The sequence below is a fragment of the Colobus angolensis genome, unplaced genomic scaffold (assembly GCF_000951035.1).
Source record: "Colobus angolensis palliatus isolate OR3802 unplaced genomic scaffold, Cang.pa_1.0 Scaffold214, whole genome shotgun sequence".
NCBI classification, from domain to species: Eukaryota; Metazoa; Chordata; class Mammalia; order Primates; family Cercopithecidae; genus Colobus; species Colobus angolensis.
The window spans coordinates 5023652-5043526 of record NW_012115311.1 but is presented as its reverse complement, the minus strand read 5'-3'; the positions used below and the strand labels follow the sequence as shown (position 1 = coordinate 5043526).

At 43.8% G+C, this 19875-nt stretch overlaps 1 protein-coding gene across 1 annotated transcript in view; it reads right to left on the bottom strand.

The window, feature by feature from the left end:
• Positions 1 to 19875, bottom strand: part of SMAD9 (SMAD family member 9) — a 75827-nt gene that overhangs the window by 10401 nt on the left and 45551 nt on the right. The window contains exons 3-5 of the mRNA XM_011943013.1: positions 18808 to 19065; positions 13374 to 13484; positions 11645 to 11866 (exon numbers count right to left, since the gene is read on the bottom strand). Of these exons, the coding sequence (XP_011798403.1) occupies positions 11645 to 11866; positions 13374 to 13484; positions 18808 to 19065 (591 nt within the window). The remainder of the gene's footprint in view (positions 1 to 11644; positions 11867 to 13373; positions 13485 to 18807; positions 19066 to 19875) is intronic.

Sequence of the window (19875 nt, the reverse complement as noted above, 5' to 3'; positions counted from 1 at the left end):
AAAGAAAAGCATCCTGAGAATGTTGCTGCTCATGCTCATTTCCATTCCAAATTAGATTTGAGTTGATTCTTTCCCTCTAAATGTCTGGGTTTGAGATTTAATATAAATGTATAGCAAGGGACTGATGTCAGAAAAAAATGAAGAAATTCTAGTCTAGGGAATATTAAACATCAGAACAATTTTACTCCAACTTTTGATGGGGAAAAAAAGTCTCCAGCACCAGAAGTCAATGTGATTATACATATGATCACTGCAGTTAAAAGGTGTTTGTAGAAACACTCCAGAATATACTTATATATTTGGGGTCTCCTCAGAATGAAATTGTGAAAGTTTTAAAGAACAGAACTTACAGCTTCCAGGGCTGCTCAGGGCCCTGTGTGCGTAACTTAGAACGTGGGAAACATTACTGATATAGCTGCTGGGAGTCTGTCAGGTCCTAAGTAGCACTTGACGCAGTTCTGCATTATATGTGATTACATCCCACCATATTTATTGTTTCCTTTTCCCTTAATACAATTTTAGAAAAGAACAATTTTGAGTAGTATGTATCCCAACCACATCATTCTGAAGCAACTGAGTCAGGGTCGCACAGCTAAAGCACAGCCCTGGATATCCAGGCCACGACTGTCCTGTCACTGCCTCTCCTCTTCCTCAGCCAGAAACTGGCTCCCCTTCTCCGCTTCCCTCAGCCTTCCTCTCCCTCCTCTATCTCATCACTGTTACCCACTCTCCTGAATGGCCTTGGGCCCTAACCCCAGGGCCTAGGCGGTGGTGCCAAGGGGCAGAAGGATGGTCCTAACTGGCTGGGAGAGCTACTTGGCTGGACCCTCACGATCATAAAAAGAACCCCAGGCTGGGGCAAAATGCAAACACCGCCTCCTACAACCACCCCTGCGGGCTCCAGAGGGGAAAGGCCTGCCTTGTGGGGGTGGGCAGAGGTTTTATCAAGAGGGAAAGCAGGTAAAGGAGCCAGAGTGGAGCTGCTAAGGATTTAGTCGATATGTGAATTGAATGACCTTCAAATATATAATCCTCTCAAAACCTATTACATAAGATAAATACGATTTTTTTGTTATATGAGTCTGGTCTTTGGGGGTTGGTTTTCAATCATGTTCAGGTCATCTGCAACCACAGTCCACTCTGGCTAAGCTACCAATGCAGAGAAGAGTCTGGGCAGGTAGGCAGTTGTCCAGCACCCTGAGAGAGAAGAGCAGAGCCAATGGCACCAGCACGTGGAGCCCGCCCAGAAACACCAGGCAAGGGTGGAACCCAGCCTCAGGGTGAAGGAGGCCAGATTCTGGCTAGAGACAGCAGCATTTGAGGAGGAGTCAAGTAGGCCAACGATGTTATTTGCATCCATCTGGTAGGCCAAAATAGTAGCTTTAAACGCTAGTGTCAGATTCAAGATCACCACAGAGTAGAACAGTGGTTCTTAAACCTTAGCTTGCAGTAAGACCACTTGCAGGGCTTATTAAAACAGATCACTACTTCAGCAGGTCCAGGGTGAGGCTGGGTGACCTGCACTTTTTTTTTTTTTTTTGAGATGGAGTTACCCTGTTGTCACCCAGGTTGGAGCGCAGTGGCGTGATCGCAGGTCATTGCAACCTCTGCCTCCCGGGTTCAAGCGATTCTCCTGCCTCAGCCTCCCGATTAGCTGGGATTACAGGCACCTGCCACCATGCCTGGCTAATTTTTTGTATTTTTAGTAGAGATAGGGTTTTGCCATGTTGGGCAGGCTGGTCTCGAACTCCTGACCTCACGTGATCCACCTTCCTCGGCATCCCAAAGTGCTGGGATTACAGGCATGAGCCACCACACCCAGCCAGTGATATTCCTTTAAAATGGTACAGGAAAAGCATGAACACGTCCAGATTTTACTGCAGCCTACATTCTGACAGTTCTTGTATGAAATGCTCAAAAGAGACATCATACCTATTATTGTTGCCATCAAATACGCCATTAATATGTTCATTATTGTAATTAAGAAGCATTAGAAGCTTCTGGAAGGAAAAGCTAATGTCACAATCCTGCAGTCTGTTCTAACTCCTAGCAATAAGGAATAAATGCCCCAAAAGAAGTACTGCCTGAGATCATAAAGAGAACCCTGGCAATGCGGCCCTCAAGCAAGTTCCACCCACATCTTGAACTACGTATGTGCTTGGGCTGTGTCTTTCTTTAAGGGCTGTGTCTTTTTTCATCTGAGCTTCTCAGTTGAGTGTGACTGCCACCCACTTTTTATGAGATCAGGGAGTGTGGAGTCCTGTGTTGTGGTTAATGAGGACCAGAAGAACCTTGGGTTTAATTTGGGTCTGCTGGGTCGAACTTCAAAAGGGTGTCCCCTTTTAATCCTCTTCCGTTGTCTTGAATGACAGGAAATGACTGGGAAGAGGGTAGGTTGGGCAGGCTGGTGAGAGTGCGCCAATCTCTGGAATCTACTAACAGAGGAGGAAGTCAGCGTCCCAAAGTGGAAGGCAGGTGCAGGGATACCCTCCTCACTGGGAGGGAGGCAAAAAGATCACCATAAAAGGCAGAGTGTCCTACACAGAGAATGCCGAAGCCTCTCCACAACTCTCAGGATAAAACCTAAACGTCCCAGCACAAGCACAACACCTCCTCTTGAGTTTGTAATTAATCTTTCCCTTGCCTTTGTTGCCTTTTCTTCTGCACAGCTATTTTAGAAGCTTTAAGAAAATATATATATTTCTGAGTGTAATAATTGTATTTTAAAAAATTTCTTATATAGTTAGATATAAACTCCAATAGATGGGAAAAAGGATATGAAGCCTGAGATTTGCTCTAAAATATTCCAGCAAAAATACTGTAGAGCGATAGATGAAAAAGAATGGCACAGAATGTGAATCTTTATTGAAGCTGGAGATAGTAAGATGAAGACTCATTGTATTCCTCTGTTTTCCTATTTCAAATTTCCCACAACAAAAAAAGTTTTAATGGGTCATAAACAAAATACTAATAATATAAAAATACAGATTTCCAGATCCACACCAAGGCCTAGGTTAGAGGATGGAGGCAGGTCTGGCACAGGACTGTGCCTAACGTTGTGCACTGCACAACCACTGCAACCCAGGGTTTGCCTCCTAGTCTTCAGAGCTTTGTGTAATTATTACAATCCTTTCCCAGCAGATGGCAGTAGTTTTCTCTTGAGGAAGAGGCACCTTTTCCTAACTCACACAAAGTCATCACTGGGCTGACAGCAAGGCTGGTCCTCTAAGACTGTCCCTGAGGACTGAGTCTCTTGGCACAACACGATGAACAGCTTGTTTGGGTCCAACTGCACTACACGGCATGTTCCATCACTGCCACTCAAACACGCAGCCACTCTGCCTGGGCTGCACTGTGAGGTGTCTCCCTTACCACTGCTGCTGCTTTCCAGAGCATCCTTACACACCATGCGCGCCCCATCCTCACAGGATAGAGAAAGCCCACTATAGAAAATTTAGAAAATACAGACAGAAAAGAAAAATCAGCCACAAATCCACAGCCCATAAATAATCAAAGCTAAGATCTATTATATACCTTTCAGTCTTTTTTATGTGTTTTTGAGACAGCCTCCTGACTCGTTGGGGCTATAGATGCATACCGCCACACTCAGCTAACGTTTTTGTAGAGACAGGGTCTCACCATGTTGCCCACCTGGTCGTAAACTCCTAGGCTCAAGCAATCCAGCCACCTCGACCTTCCGAAGTGCTGGGATTACAGGTGTGAGCCACTGTGCTCAGCCATGTGCATTTTTAAGAAGAAAATTGGGATCATACTCTACGGGATGTTTTAAAACTTGTTTTCAGTTAATAATATCTTGTGAATATTTTCTCAGGATATTAAGTATTCTGCAACATCAAGTTTAATGACCGTAACAGTGTGACACCGCATCCTATGTTAAAATGCTTTTTTAGGATTTGCTTTTTTTAACATGAGAAGCCTTACATGTATTCAGAGGCAGAACAAAAGGACTATTTTGAGACAGGGAAATGAAATCCATTGGGAAAGGAGGCAACCCAAATACCACCTGGACATGCAGACCCTCGGCCCAAGGCGTTTCAACCAGAGTGACTCCGTCTTGAGTAGAAGCTGGGTAAAATAAGCTAAGACTTACTGGGCTGCATTCCCAGACAGACAGGCATTCTAAATCATAGGATGAGATAAGGAGGTTGGCACAAGATACAGGTCATAAAGACCTTGCTGATGAAACAGGCTGCAATAAAGAAGCTGGCCCAAACCAAGATGGAGATGACAGTGACCTCTGGTCATTCTCACTACTACACTCCCACCAGCGCCATGACAATTTACGAATGCCATGGCGACCATATAGGAAGTTACCCTATATGGTCTAAAAAGGGGAGGCATGAATAATCTACCCACTGTTTAGCATATAATCAAGAAATAACCAGCCGGCGCGGTGGCTCACGCCTGTAATCGCAACACTTTGGGAAGCCGAGGCGGGCGGATCGCCTGAGGTCAGGAGTTTGAGACCAGCTGGAGCAACATGCAGAAACCCCATCTCTACTAAAAATACAAAATTAGCAGGGTGTGGTGGCACATGACTGTAATCCCAGCTACTCAGGAGGCTGAGGCATGAGAATCTCTTTTTTTTTTTTTAATTATTATACTTTAAGTTCTAGGGTACACGTGCATAATGTGCAGGTTTGTTACATATGTATACTTGTGCCATGTTGATGTGCTGCTCCCATCAACTCGTCAGCACCCATTAACTCGTCATTTACATCAGGTATAACTCCCAATGCAATCCCTCCCCCTGCATGAGAATCTCTTGAACCTGGGAGGTGAAGGTTGAGGTGAGCCAAGATCTCACCATTTCATTCCAGCCTGGGCAACAAGACGGAAACTCTGTCTCAAAAAAAAAGACAGAAAAAAAAAAAGAAATAACCATAAAAACGGGCAACCAGTAGCCCTCGTGGCTGCTCTGTCCTTGGAGTAGCCATTCTTTATTCGTTTCCTTTCTTAATAAACTTGCCTTCACTTCTCTACGGATTCGCCTCAAATTCTTTCTTGTGAGAGATCCAAGAACCCTCTTTCGGGGTCTGGGTCAGGACCACTTTCCGGTAACATCTCTGCAAGGAAACCCCTATGTCAGAGAAATTCCTTTCATAAAACAAGAAGAATTACTAGAATTCTACAGAATTTGAGATATACAAGAAAATAAAGATTCATAAAATGGTTTTAAAAATCCAATTCCGAAAACAATGCAATGATTTGGAATATGTGATAAATATTTTCAGGATATGCTTGATCTCCAAAAGTTCAATAACCAGGGTTAATGGTTATCATTTTTTTCTCCCACAAAGGGAGATCTGCAAAAGAGAAATGGGCCAGTCTTGCTCAAAGTGTCCTCGCATACCAAGAACCCAGCACAGGCTCATTGTGAAGGTTACCAGAGCTAACTTCAATTACAGCAGAAATTGTCAGTGCTCAAAAATGTTGTACTATTGATTACGATTATATTAAGTCATGAATTTCCAAGAAATATAATCCTACCTCAAGTTTTATGTTCGTGCAGTCAACTCAAAGCTGTGGTTTGCATACTTATTTGGAAATCGAGGCCATCTTAAAAGCCAGTCTAAAAAAACAGGCACACAGTATCCTCCAATTATCTAGATTGACTATTACATCATTCCCACATCGTCAGGAACTCGCCCTTTGCTTTCTTTTGCGCTGTCACGTATCAGTCATACCAGTATTATATGTCAGTGGTTCTCTGTCCTTTTACTGGAAAGATCCTTACAATCCTCCACAGAGGTAGCCGTGAGCTCTATGTAAAATCTCTGTGTAGTACTCTCCTTCTCGCATGATATTTTTGTAAAAAAGAACATAAAACCTCTGATTTACCTTTTAAAAGTAAAATATTGTAAAATTCCAGCACTTTATTATCATTTTGGCCTTCTTTCAACATTGCAGAGGTGATCATGGCACACAAGGATTGTGGCATATGACAGGCATTTTCACTCCATACTGAAAGATTCAATTCTACAAGCCACTATGAGGGGCGCCAAGATAAAAGGGCAGGAGGGTCAGTCCCCTCTAGCAGAGGGGAGCAACTGGGCCTGAGTCCTCATGGGTGCGAGTCCCTGGCATCACCTGGGTGACCATGTGTAAGCTACTGAACTCTCAGAGGTTTAGCTGTCTCATCTGTAAAATGGGACTGATACACCTAACTTGTACAGTTACTATAAGGATTAGAAATGATACATATAAGTGCATGCCAGCGTGTCTCCTACATATTAGGTAATCAATGGGGGTAGCTATCATCATATTATTATTATTTGGTATGTCACTGGAGAGAGTTCCAGTGGTCTGCCTAGTTTCTAAGGAAGAATATGGATAGGTCCCACACTGGAATGCGATGTTCCAGGCTGCTCAAGGTGTTGCCTTTGACATCTAAGTGGTAGCTTTTGGTATGCTAGTGCTAACTGTTAGTAGTTATTTAAAGCATCTTGCTAGTGAGGTCAAAGTCATAGGCTCAATCCCTTTGTACCAGTTAACTGCTGCATGGCTACAAATAAATGCTTTCTACCAGCCCCTCTACCTCAGGGACATACCCATTAGATGATAAGTGGGGTAAATCAGCACCCATCATCACCACCAGAGAAAACAAAACTCAAAATGCACGCACTGCTGATAGGATGGCAACATGACCTTCCTTTAGCAGGGCCAGCCATCTTAGCTAATTTAAGTCACAAGGAATACAAGCCAGAAGTGGTGTGAAGGCTAATTGATATCTACTGGGTAGGGGAATGGCTCATCATTAACTATAATAAAAAGAATTTTTTTTTTTTTTTGAGATGGAGTCTCACACTGTCGCCCGGGCTGGAGGGCAATAGCACGATCTCGGCTCACTGCAACCTCCACCTCCTGGGTTCAAGTGATTCTTCCGCCTCAGCCTCCCGAGTAGCTGGGATTATAGGCACCCACCACCACACCCAGCTAACTTTTTGTGTTTTCAGTACAGACAGTTTCACTATGTTGGCCAGGCTGGTTTCAACTTCCGACCTCAGGTGACCTGCCTGCCTTGGCCTCCCAAAGTGCTGGGATTACAGGTGTGAGCCACCATGTCCAGTCACTAAAAAGAATTTTTAAAAATGATATATTCAGGCCAGGTGTGGTGGCTTACACCTGTAACCCCAGCACTTTGGGAGGCTGAGGCAGGGGATCACCTGAGGTCAGGAGTTCAAGACCAACCTGGCCACCATGGAGAAACCCTGTCGCTACTAAAAATACAAAAATTAGCTGGGTGTGGTGGTGCGTGCCTGTAATCTCAGTTACTCGGGAGGCTGAGACAGGAGAAGCGCCTGAACCCTGGAGGCGGAGGTTGCAGTAAGCTGAGATTATTTCACTGCACTCCAGCCTGGGTGACAGAGCAAGACGCCTATCTCAAAAAAAAAAAAAAAGAATCTTCTATCCTTGCCCATCACAGTCTAATTAATCTCAATAGAACAGCCAGGCAATCTTTTCGAAGTGTGAAGTCAGATCATGTTGTAAACCAAAAATAAAATTTGAAGGCCCCACAACAATTTGAATGGACCCTCACCCAGCCAGGGAGCTCTAAAATTTAACCTGAAAGACTGGTTCAGGCTCCACAAACACTGACTTCCTTGCTCTCTGTGTCACAGCCATTTGAACCAGAGCAACTCCATCTTGACTACGGGCAGGGTTAAAATAAGGCAGAGACCTACTGGGCTGCATTCCCAGAATGGTGGGCATTCTGAGTCACAGGATGACATAGGAGGTTGGCATAAGATACAGGTCGCAAAGACTCTGCTCGTGAAACAGAGTGCCACAAAGAAACCAGCCAAAACCCACCCAAACCAAGATGGCATGAAAGTCACCTCTGGTAGGCCAGGTGCAGTGGCTCACACCTGTAATCCCCGCATTTTGGAGGCCGAGACAGGTGGATCACCTGAGGTCAGGATTTCAAGACCAGCCTGGCCAACATGGTGAAACCCTGTCTCTACTAAAAAATACAAAAAATTAGCTGGGTATGGTGGTGCGCACCTGTAATCCCAGCTACTTGGGAAGCTGAGGCAGGAGAATCGCTTGAATCTGGGAGGCAGAGGTTGTAGTGAGCCAAGATAGTGCCATTGCACTCCAGCCTGGGTAACACAGCAAGACTTTGTCTCAAAAAAAAAAAAAAAAAAGAGAAAGTGACCTCTGGTCATCCTCACTGCTCATTATATGGTAATTATAATGCATCAGCATGCTAAAAGACACTCCCAGCAGCACCATGACAGTTTAGATGCCATGGCCATGCCCGGAGGTTACCCTATACGGTCTAAAAAGGAAATGAACCCTCAGCTCCAAGAAATCACCCCTTTCCCAGAAAACTCATGAAAAAATCCACCCTTTGTTTAGCATATAATCAAGAAATAACTGTACTATCAGTCGAGCAGCCCATGCCGCTGCTCTGCCTGTGGAGTAGCCATTCTTTTGCTTCTCTACGTCTCTAATAAACTTGCTTTCAGTTTACTCTATGGACTCACCCCAAATTCCTTCTTGTGTGAGTTCCAAGAATCTTCTCTTGGGGTCTGGATCGGGACACCTTTCTGGTAACATCTGCTCAAACGTCACTTTTTCAGGAAGGCCTTCCCTGGTTACGCTGGTTTAAAGTCTCCATTCTCTTCCCCTGCTTTGTGTTTTTCTATTGGACATACTGTATGTTGTATTTCGTGTCTGTCTTTCCCCAGCAGCAAGTAATCCAGGAAGTCTGGGCATTGTCTTTTTTCCACTGTTGCATCCCTAGTGTCCAGTCTGGCTGAGAGTCGGTGCTAAGTATTTGTGAGATGAATGCATATCACTAAAATCTAACGTCTGCTAATTAACTCCACAGAGCAAGTTAACTCATTTGCTAGCCTAGGAATGCATTTTGCAGCTCACTTATTCAGGCCGGTGCTCCCGGAAGCCATGCTGCTCAGAACCCAGATAACCCATGGCAGCATCTGAGAGAGAATCCTGTGATGTCACAGAAGACCGACTGCCCTTGCTTTAAAATCTCCCAAGCCAACACTTTTTTCCACCATGCTTTATGGCAAGGCTTGTGGCATGTCTAAAAAAAATTTTTTTTTTTTTTTTTTTTCCACATTGGAGTAATTCCTAAGCAGCTCTGAGAAAACTGCAACTTTGCCTTCGGAGCATGTGACAGTGAGTACCCTTGCATCGAGGGGAGCACTATCAGGTGCTCCGGTTAGTGGAACAGGTCATCAGTCCCGGCTCTTGTTCCTGTGGCTTCTTAACCCTAAAGATGAGCTCTCAGTCAACAACACAGGAGCTACTGATACAATTGGGATATCTGACTCCTAAAAATCTGACATCGAAATCTGATTCCCAATATTGGAGGTGGGGCTTGATGGGAGGTGTCTGGGGCACCCAGAAGGATCTCTCATGATCTGCTTGGTGCCCTCCTTGAGGTAATGAGTGAATTCTCACTCTATTAGTTCCTGCCAGATCAGTTTGTTAAAAAGAGCCCAGCACCTCCCTCCCTTCTCTCTCTTTCTGTCTCTTCAAAGGTGACACACAGGGTCTCCTTTGCCTTACACAACAATTAGAAGCTTCCTAAAGGCCTCCCCAGAAGCACATGCCAGCACATGTGCTGCAGTACAGCCTGCAGACCCATGGGCCAGATAAACCTCTTTTCTTTTTTCGTTTATTTTTTTGAGATGGAGTTTTGCTCTTGTTGCCCAGGCTGGAGTGCAATGGCACGATCTCAGCTCACTGCACCCTCCGTCTCGCAGGTTCAAGCAATTCTCCTGACTCAGCCTCTTAGCAGCTGGGACTACAGGCATGCGCCACCACACCTGGCTAATTTTGTATTTTTAGTAGAGATGGGGTTTCACCATGTTGGTCAGGCTGGTCTCGAACTCCTGTGATCTGCCCACCTCCGCCTCCCAAAGGGCCGGGATTACAGGCATGAGCCACCATGCCCAGCCTCTTTTCCTTATAAATTACCCAGTCTCAGATATTCCTTTACAGCAATGAAACAGACTACCATAGACTCTCCATGTCCTCAGCAGGAGCACCTTGAAGAAGCGACTTGCAGACAGGCTCCTAGAACATATTCAGCACTCCGTTAATATTTGAATCCTGTCTTTGGATCCACCGGCACCAGCAGAAACTGAAGACACAGACCAACCTGCAAAGCTCCTCAGCAAACTGCTTCACAACGTTATGTGTTAATGTTTTGCCTTGAGAGTTCACTGAAGGTTCTTCTAAAAATCATTTGAAAGTAAAGCCATGCTCAAGAAACTTGTTTAGGAATTAATTCAAAGATTATTTCCTTTGAGGTATGGTTATTTTCCCACTTTGGGATAAAAATTACATTCCAGAGTGAGGTTTTCATTTCTTCTCTCCCTGTCAGGAAATCTAGAGCAAAACCACCACTACCTTCTCCGGCTCTCTGAACCAGAGCAACTCCATCTTAAACAGGGGTTAGGTAAAATAAGGCTGAGACCTATTGGGCTGCATTCCCACGAGGTCAGGCATTCTCCCATTCAAGTACTAACCAGGCCCGACCCTGCTTAGTTTGGTTAACAATGTTAACCCTTATGGATGACATATCTGCAACATCTGGATTCTTCTCCCCTTCCCTCAACCCTGTGCTTCTGATTTTCTATTTTTCATATATCATTCCACTGCAGTGGTTTCTCGTAAGTTGCCTCAAAGCCACTATGGAGACGGAATATAAATAAACATAAAGTAACTGTCTCCATTAACAGTGAACATCAGTGAATGATTTCAGCCTGTTTCCAAACAACGGCTTTTAGGTTTACTCCAGCAGGAGACATTTTGAAGGCATGTTAGGAAGCATATTAGAAAGCACTGGAACAATGAATCTCCCCCGGAAATTTCGAAGAAAAGGCTCAGGATCCCTTCCCAAGGTGGTTTAAGTGCTGGATGGAGAGAGAAAAGGTCAAATGACTGAAGAAGGTTCTTGACATCTGTGACTCCATGGTATCACTTGAAGATACCAACTATTCCAATATAATAGAAAATAATTTAAAGATCCTCAGCCAGACCACACACTCAGCTGGGATTTGCTACCATCACTCAGACCAATGAGATGGGCTTCAAAAGCATCACAGGTCAGAACAGAGACCAGTATGACTTGTACCCCATCAGCTGCTGTACACCTGCACACAGGAGAGCCCCAATCACATGCCAAAGGCTTCCAGACATACATCAGTCATTCTTTCTAACTACCCAGCTGCTAAGTCTCTAAAGGGAACTTTACCTGATACAAATAATCATCTAGTCAGAATTCCTGTTCTTCAGAAATGATCCTACTTTGCACATTTTAGGCAAATGAAAAATAATGCGTAATACTTCTATTCAATAATTTCATCTGGCTTTCTTCATATCTATCATCTTGCTTGTCTTCACAATCCCCGGTCCACGCCACCCCTAGAAGGTGGCATGATGACGTTAGAGGCAGAGACTAAGATCCTGGCGACCCATGTGCTTTCCCCAGTGGAAATGTCAGAGCTATCGCGGAGCTCACCAGCCCTGGGGTCCTTCCACAGGGGCACATGACCAATATGTGAGGGTGGTCACGTGCACTTCTGCACACATGACCATCTACATTTCGGCTAGACGACTAAAGGAATGGCATCTTTGCTCTTACCCTTTCCTATATGTCTCCTGGTATTTTCTATCGTTGAGTTTCTGTTTACATTAGAAAGAAGTCCAAGACAGAATCTGTTCCTGTTATTTGAAGGGTCGGTGAACCCATCTATGAGCACACTTCGGGAGGAAGCCTGGAATGTCTCCCCAACTCGGTTGTTCAGTTCGTAGTAGGCGACCGAGCACCAGTGCTGGGGTTCCTCGTAACAAACTGGCCGAAAGTCTGGAAGAAAACAAACCAGAGAGCGCATGGCGACTGTCATACCTGGGCTGTGTAGTTCATGATTCCACCAGGAAACTTACTTAACGCTTTTCACCAGAAAGTCGGCTGCAAGACCAAGCATGCCACTCTGCAATCTTTCAGAACCTGTAGCTCTCATGGGAGCTGCTTGGGGCTGGCTCCTTTCACTAGCACACCTGACATGTAGAGTCCATGGTCCTTGTTCATCTTCCATGGCTAGAGCATTTATAAACATGTGTATTGGTCATGAAGGGACCAGGGAAAACATGACATGAAGAGGTGAACATAAAAAAACTGTCGGCCCTAAAGCAAGCACAGCTCAAAGGAAGCTAGCATGTCAACTCTTCTTTCAGAAACATGTGAAAGATGGCATGTTGCTGTTACTGTGCCCACTTGAAACCTTGTGGCAAACAGTATCATTTTCTAACAAACTAGAGATGGAAAATAATAGTTTGACTATGATAAAGAGCAAATCAATAATGCTGAATAGGACATTAAATTATTTAAGGAAAAAAAAAGCTTCCACATAGAGGGGCTCACATTCTGCTTTGTGGACATCTACTTATGCACGGAAAAAAAAACACATTTAAAGAGAGCTGGATATTTCATCAGGAAACCCATGAATGTTTTCACACCCAACATAAAGTTAAGTCACTTTTCTGTAACCAAAGCTCAGAGTTCCTCTTCTTTGCCACCCACACCCTTTCTTTGCCTTTCTATTGATTATATTATCTTTGTCTTCCTAGAATATCCTCGTCATTCTTGCATCTAGAGTGTGTTCCTATATGTACTGAATATAAATTTATGAAACAGATAAATTCGGGGGTTATTATTTCTCTTACAAAAGGATCTCAGTTTATAAAATATTCACTTGGACTATTTCAAATGGTACACTTCTTTAGAACCTCTCTACTCACGATCTGGCTTGTGGAACAGTAGCCTCTCTGCATTACATGGAAGCTTGACAGTGCAGATTCTTGGACCCCACCCTAAGATCTACAGAATCAAAATCTGCATTTATGCAAGATCACAACGTGGTTTACACAAACATTAAAGTCAAGCAACACTTATCTAGACTATTATAAGATGCAAATAAAATTTTATAAAAACTTCATTTATGTATATTTCTAAGAATACCTCTCCGGCCGAATGAAAGACACTACTATAAACATATGGTAAAAACACAAATAGAATAAAATCCCTAACTTCTTGAGTTCCCAACTCCATACTTAACATCAAGAACTACAAACTTCTAAATGCTAAGTTAAAATAAAAACTAACTTATTCTAGTAATGATAATAAAACATTAATTCTACGGTACCGAGGAATGTCAAAGTTAAAATGCAAAACCATCCTATTTGCCTCTTAAAACACATGCAAAACAGCAGGCCAGTACATTTCTGGTTCTGTTTTTTGAATTGCTTTGTTTGGGGGTAATAGGAAATACTTTTGGAAAATAGCTACATTTCACTGTTCATCTGCAATTTACCTCCATTTGGTATCGATAGCACTAAATGTCTATCAGCTGTGGCATCTACAGGTTGGCCACTCTGGGTCTCAGAGGCTTCTGTGGCATGATAAGGCAGGGGTGGTGTGTCAGCTAAAAGAAAGCAGTAGAACAAAGGAATTGTCAAATCGATAAACCACACAAAGACAGCTGGATCCGACATCTTTCGCTATTAAACTCCTGAGCTTGGTGGACAGCGCTACACCTACAGAGAGACCCTATGAACCTAACAAGGCTCTTCTGAAGTGGCATTGTGAGTGCTCTACAGAAGAAACTGGTTGTTCAGAGAGCCTCACTAAAGGGTCAATTCATTTTCCCTCCGACTTTTGAGTTATCACTGAGTTCTAATGACTTCAGGGCAAGACTTTCACATGCAGGATCTGTTCTCCTAGCTCTTCTCATAGCAGAACAGTCTGTGATCTAGCTTGCAAAACACAGGGAAAGCTAAACCTTCTTTGAAGTGAGCTTAATTTTCAGCTTCTATGTTGTCACGAATTGTACAATGGCCACGGGGACGCTCTATCCCTGAGATACTTCAGGATATGCCCCCAAAACACAGAAGAGCTGAAATGTAATTATAACCTTGTACCCAAGGCACACTGAGAAGGGCCCTTCTACCCAAATGTCAGTTCTGTGACTGGACAGTGATCATGGTTAGGCAAATGGGATGCATTCCATGGAAAATAATTCGTAACACAGTAAAAACTCATGAGGCACAGGGAAAACGCTTTATGGAGGGCCTCAGCACAAAACAACCCATTCCTCCAGTAGGCATGTCTAATGTTAGTTCAGAATGGTCTTGTTACACCCGTGGTGGGATACAACAGCATAAAAGGTTGGATCGATCTGCCTTTGTTGTATCTAATTGTCCACACAAGTAGTTCTCACACTTAGGTGTACAAAAAAATTGCCAGTAGAGCTCGCTAAAAATGCAGATTCCTAGCCCCATCCTTAGCAATTCTGATTCAATAGGTCAGTGGTTAAATGTAGCCATGTACATTTTAACATGCCCCGATGGCAATTCTAATGCAGGGTTCATGGACCATGCTAGGAAACCATGGACAAGGTATTTCCTCCTGAGAAAATGGACTATGACTCCTATGACTCTGGTAAAAAAGTTATAAGGCAAGATAGTCTTTTTGTAGGTCTTTGACTAAATACGTCTATTTACTCAAGGGGCAGAACAGGCTGAGCACAGTGGCTCACACCTGTAATCTTAGCATTTTGGGAGGCTGAAGTGGGAGGATCACCTGAGTCCAGGGGTTTGAGACGAGCCTGTGCGACATGATGAGACCCCATCCGACAAAAAAAATTAAAAATTAGCTGGGCATGGTGGTGTGCACCTGTAATCCTAGTTACTCAGAGGCTGAGGTAGGAGGATCACTTGAACCCAGGAATTTGAAGTTTCAGTGAGCTATGACTGTGCCACCATACTCCAGCCTGGGTAACAACAAGGCCCTGTCTCTAAAAAATTAAAATTCAAAAAAGGGGGACTGAAAATAGAATTACCATATAACGTAGCACTTCCACTCCTAGGTATATACCCGAAGAATTGAAAGCAGTGTGTTATTTACTAGAGCCAAAAGGTGGGAACAATCCAAATATCCAACAGCTAATGAACTGATTTTTTAAAATGTGGTATAGCCAGACAATGAGGTATCATTCAGTCACAAAGATGAACTACCGACACATGCCACAGCACAAACTGTGAAAACACTTGGCTAAGTGAAATAAGACAGACACAAAGGGGCAAATATTGTATGAATCTAGTACATGAGGTACCTGCAATAGGCAAATTCAATGAGACAGAAAGTAGATTAGAGCTTACCAGGGGCTGGGGAAGTAAGGAAATGGGAAGCTATTGCTTCATCAGTATGGAGTTTCTGTTTGGGGTGATGAAAAATTTTTGAAAATAGATATGGTGATGGTTGAACAATATTATTAATGCACCTAATGCCATCAGATTGTACTTTTTTTTTTAAATAGCCCTCACCCAGGCTACAGTGCAGTGGCACAATCTCAGCTCACTGCAGCCTCCAACTCCGGGATTCCAGCGATTCTCGTGCCTCAGTCTCCTGAGCAGCTGGAATTACAGAGGTGCACCACCATGCCCAGCTAACTTTTGTATTTTTAGTAGAGACAGGGTTTCAACATGGGTTGGCGAGGCTGGTCTCGAACTGCTGACCTCAAGTGATCCGCCTGCCTAAGCCTCCCAAAGTGCTGGGATTACAGGCATGAGCCACTGCACCCGGCCAGATTTTACTCTTAAAAAATGGTTAAAATGGGCTGGGCGCAGTGGAGCACACCTGTAATCCTAGCACTTTGGGAGGCCAAGATGGGTGGATCACCTGAGGTCAGGAGTTCATGACCAGCCTAACATGGTGAAACCCCATCTCCACTAAATACAAAAAAATTAGCCAGGTGTGGTGGCGCATGCCTGTAACCTGAGGTACTTGGAAGGCTGAGGCAGGAGAATGGTTTGTACCTGGAAGGCAGAGGTTGCAGTGAGCCGAGATTGCGCCATTGCACTCCAGCCTGGGCAACAAGAGCAAATCTCCGTCTCAAAAAAAAAAAAAAGGTTACATAAATTTTGTGTTAGATCTAATTCACCACTACTTGAAAAAAATTAACATATGAAAAGCCATTGACCTGTACACTTGAAATGGGTGGTTGTATGGTATGTGAATTATACCTCAATAGAGCTTTTTAAAAAATTTAGAGGCTGAACCAGTAAATCGCCAAGGTTCCTTTTATGCTTGTTTATCTGTGGGTCTGTTACTCAGGTTGGCATTTTGCTGTTAATCATTCAGACAAGAATTATTTTCTTTGAAGTGAAAAGGGCTATGCCTTCGGTGAGAAACTAACCAGCTTCTGCATCATTGTTGGGGTCTGTCCTGCGTGGGTGGGAAGAGGAAAAGGAACATCAACCTGTCAGAGTAATCAGGGCAGGAATTCAAAGTCAGCACAGGCAGTCTTTGTAGCATAGAGGTGTGTTAGGTAAATATATATTTTGCAATACAATTATCCTCCTGTTCCTTAACCAAGGCTCTGTCCTCAAATGACTTCTCTTTCTGTTGTATTTCTTCTTTCTCAGTGAACTCAGCCACTTGCAAAACTTCAACCACCTGCTCCCACACTGAGTGAATGACTCTCAAGCTACCCTCCAGCATCTCTGCCTTCACCCTACCGTAAGTCCTGTTGGACCCCCTCCTCCAATTCACTGCCCTCTTTCCAACCCCACATCCCTGTTTTAGTTCAAGTCCTTATAATCACTTGCCTGGACTGCTACAGGATACCTGTATGTGATGGCTCTCAACAGCTACTGCCTCCTGAAGGCCAGAGACCATAGTAGTCCCCCTTCTCCACCAGAGATACAGTGTGAGACCCCCAGGGGATACCTGAAGTTGTGGCTAGTAGAGTACCACATATACTATGTTTTTTCCTATACATACCTGTGATCAAGTTTAATTTATTAAACGCAGTAAGAGATTAGGAACAACAACTAATAATAAAGTAAAACAATTAGAAAAATATGCCAGCATCACTAGTCTTGTACTTCGTGGTCACTATTAAATCAGAGTGACCTGAACACAAGCACTGCAATGCCTCAACAGTTGATCTGATCACAGAGACAGCTACTAATTGACTCACAGGTGGAGAGCGTCTACAACATGGATACACTGGGCAAAGGGATGATTCAGAACCTGGATAGGCTGGCACGAAGTTTCATCCCCACATACAATTTAAAATTTATGAATTGTTTATTTATGGAATTTTCCATTCAGTATTTTCAGGCTGCAACTGACCTCAGGTAACTGAAACCTCATATAAGAGGGGACAACTACATTGTCTTGATCATCACTGCACCTCTAGCACTGGCCCAGTGCCAGGCACTTCGCAGGAGCTCAGTCATCACTTACTGAGTCAATAAAACCTGTGCCTATGGTCTGGAGCTCCACGTCCATGTTCTAATGGCTGTGTGGGCTGGGTGCAGTGGCTCATGCCTGTAATCCCAGCACTTTGGGAGGCCGAGACAGGCAAATCACCTGAGGTCAGGAGTTCGAGACCAGCCTGGCCAAGATGGTGAAACCCCGTCTCTACTAAAAATGCAAAAATTAGTTGGGCATGGTGGTGCCACCCCTGTAATCCCAGCTACTAGGGAGACTGAGGTGGGAGAACTGCTTGAACCTGTGAGGCGCAGACTGCAGTGAGCCAGGATCATGCCACTGCACTCCAACCTGGGTGACAGAGCAAGACCCCATCTCAAAAATAAATAAATAAATAAAAATAAGCAAACACCTGTGTAGTAATTTATTTATTCAATAAGCAACTGATGAGCAACCACTGCATTTCAGGCTCTGTGCTGGACATAGAAAAAAGAAGGCTCACTGTTTAATGGGGAAAATAGACACACAGGAATTATATAATACAGTGCAATAAATGTAATAGTAGACACTTATGTAACTTGCTGAGGGGCAAAAGGAACTAAGTAACTCAGAGGGGAAGAAGCAATTCCCTCCTTATCTTCCCACATTGTATAAGCTCTGTGAGGACAGGCACAATTTTTATTAACCATTTAGTTCCCCTTTCAGCAATCCGAAGGCAATACTTGCATATAGTAAGAGTTTAATAAATATCCATTAAGTAAATGATTGTAGGAATAAAAGGCAGACTGTAACATCTGGCACCAAATGTATTTATGCATGCCTTCAGGAACTTGCCAGCTCCGCATACTATTTATCTCACACTCATGAGGTGCGTATGTATCTTTTATTCATTATCTCAACTTAGATCCACTTTACAGGTATGGTAGCAAATGCAATTATGACAGCATGCTACAGGCTCCCTTTCCCTTCCATATGCTTTCTCAATTCAGCAAACTGAAGAGCTCTATATTTAAGCTCTTCACATGGCTTCACATGCAGAAAGGGAGAATGCACCGGCTGGAGTGGGGGCTTCACTTTCTGCCTCACTCAAAGGATGCAGGCATATGTTTTAGGCAAAGGCTTCCTTTGATTGTTGAAAGAGGCAACCAAGGTTAAGGCCTAGCTTTGATCTTCCATGTTGCTTGTCCTCAGGCCAAGTCGTCTGCTTGGATTACAGAAGTCTTTTAATCTTATTTCTACTGCCTTAAAAAAAAAATTCTCGGAAATTCCCAGGGATACTATTCAAATCCATTCAGTTTCTGAGAGCTTCCAGAGCATTAGAACTAAAACTAGAGCAAAAACATGTTGTATCTCCAGGGTAACTGCTTCAAAATGGGTATAGTCCTAATCATTTTAAGGCTGATTGCTTTGTCAACTGTTTACACTATATGAATGAGAGTTACAATGACTGTCATTGTGACTGTCCATCACAAATCATCATGTTGGGCTTATTTTCCCATATTTCCCCACAGACCATAGTTCTTACTGACCTGAGTGTTGATAGGGACTCTCTGGTTCAGAAGGACTTCCTGGGGAGTGAGGGTAGCTGGCCGTGCACGGGGACTGGGAGAACGCGTGGCTGGGTGAGGGAGGGAGTGCAGAGCACGGAGGCTGCTGGAAAGAGTCGGGATAGGTGGCGTTGTGTGGCATGAGTGGCTCACTGTGCAGGGAGGCGCTGCGGAACTTGGCCAGGAGGCTGAGCTGGGGGTTATATTCACTGTGTCTTGGCACGAGCACAGGAGGCAGCACTAGGATCAGAAAGGAACAGGACAGTTAGAATTGAACATTGCTCATCAGTATTCAACAGAGCGGATACTTGCTGTTCTTATCTATTTTTTTGATGATAGAGCTGTTTTTCCCCTTGGGAACTACTCCCATTAGTCTTTGTGCTCATCATAAAACTGTCGATTCAGTCCCCATCTCCATCTAAGAAGCGAGCATGTGAGGAAGCTAAGGTAACAGTCTTCTCCTTGTAACCCGAATCTTAAGCAGAATGTCATTGTTCCCAAAAAATATTTGCAGAAGGATCTTTCTAGTGTCAGCACTCTAAAGATACCTGCTATTTATTCCTACCTTGGAAATGACCAGAGCTGCCCTAATACCTGGCCTTCTGGCGTCCTCATGGTTACATCTTTCTTTAATTCTGCCAAGTAAGTCTTTTCTCCCCCCAAGGCAGAATCAGTTTCTATTGCTTGCAATGAAACCCTAAGTGATGCCCAGAATGTTTTTCCTCCAGAGATCATGTTGAATTATTTAGATGACCAGACACAATTTCAGGTTCAGTAGCGCTGCTGAAATAAAAACATTCTATGCGTCCTTAATGGAAATATTTCAAGGTGAGTAATTAAAAGTTATTAAGTAAAATACAAATGGTGAATAATAATAAAAGTGACTAAGTAAAAGATAGGCAGCAGCAGGGCATAGTGGCTCACGCCTGTAATCCCAGCACTTTGGGAGGCCGATGCGGCCAGATCACCTGAGGTCAGGAGTTTTGAGACCAGCCTGGCCAATACGGTGAAACCCTGTCTCTACTAAAAATACAACAATTAGGCCAGGCG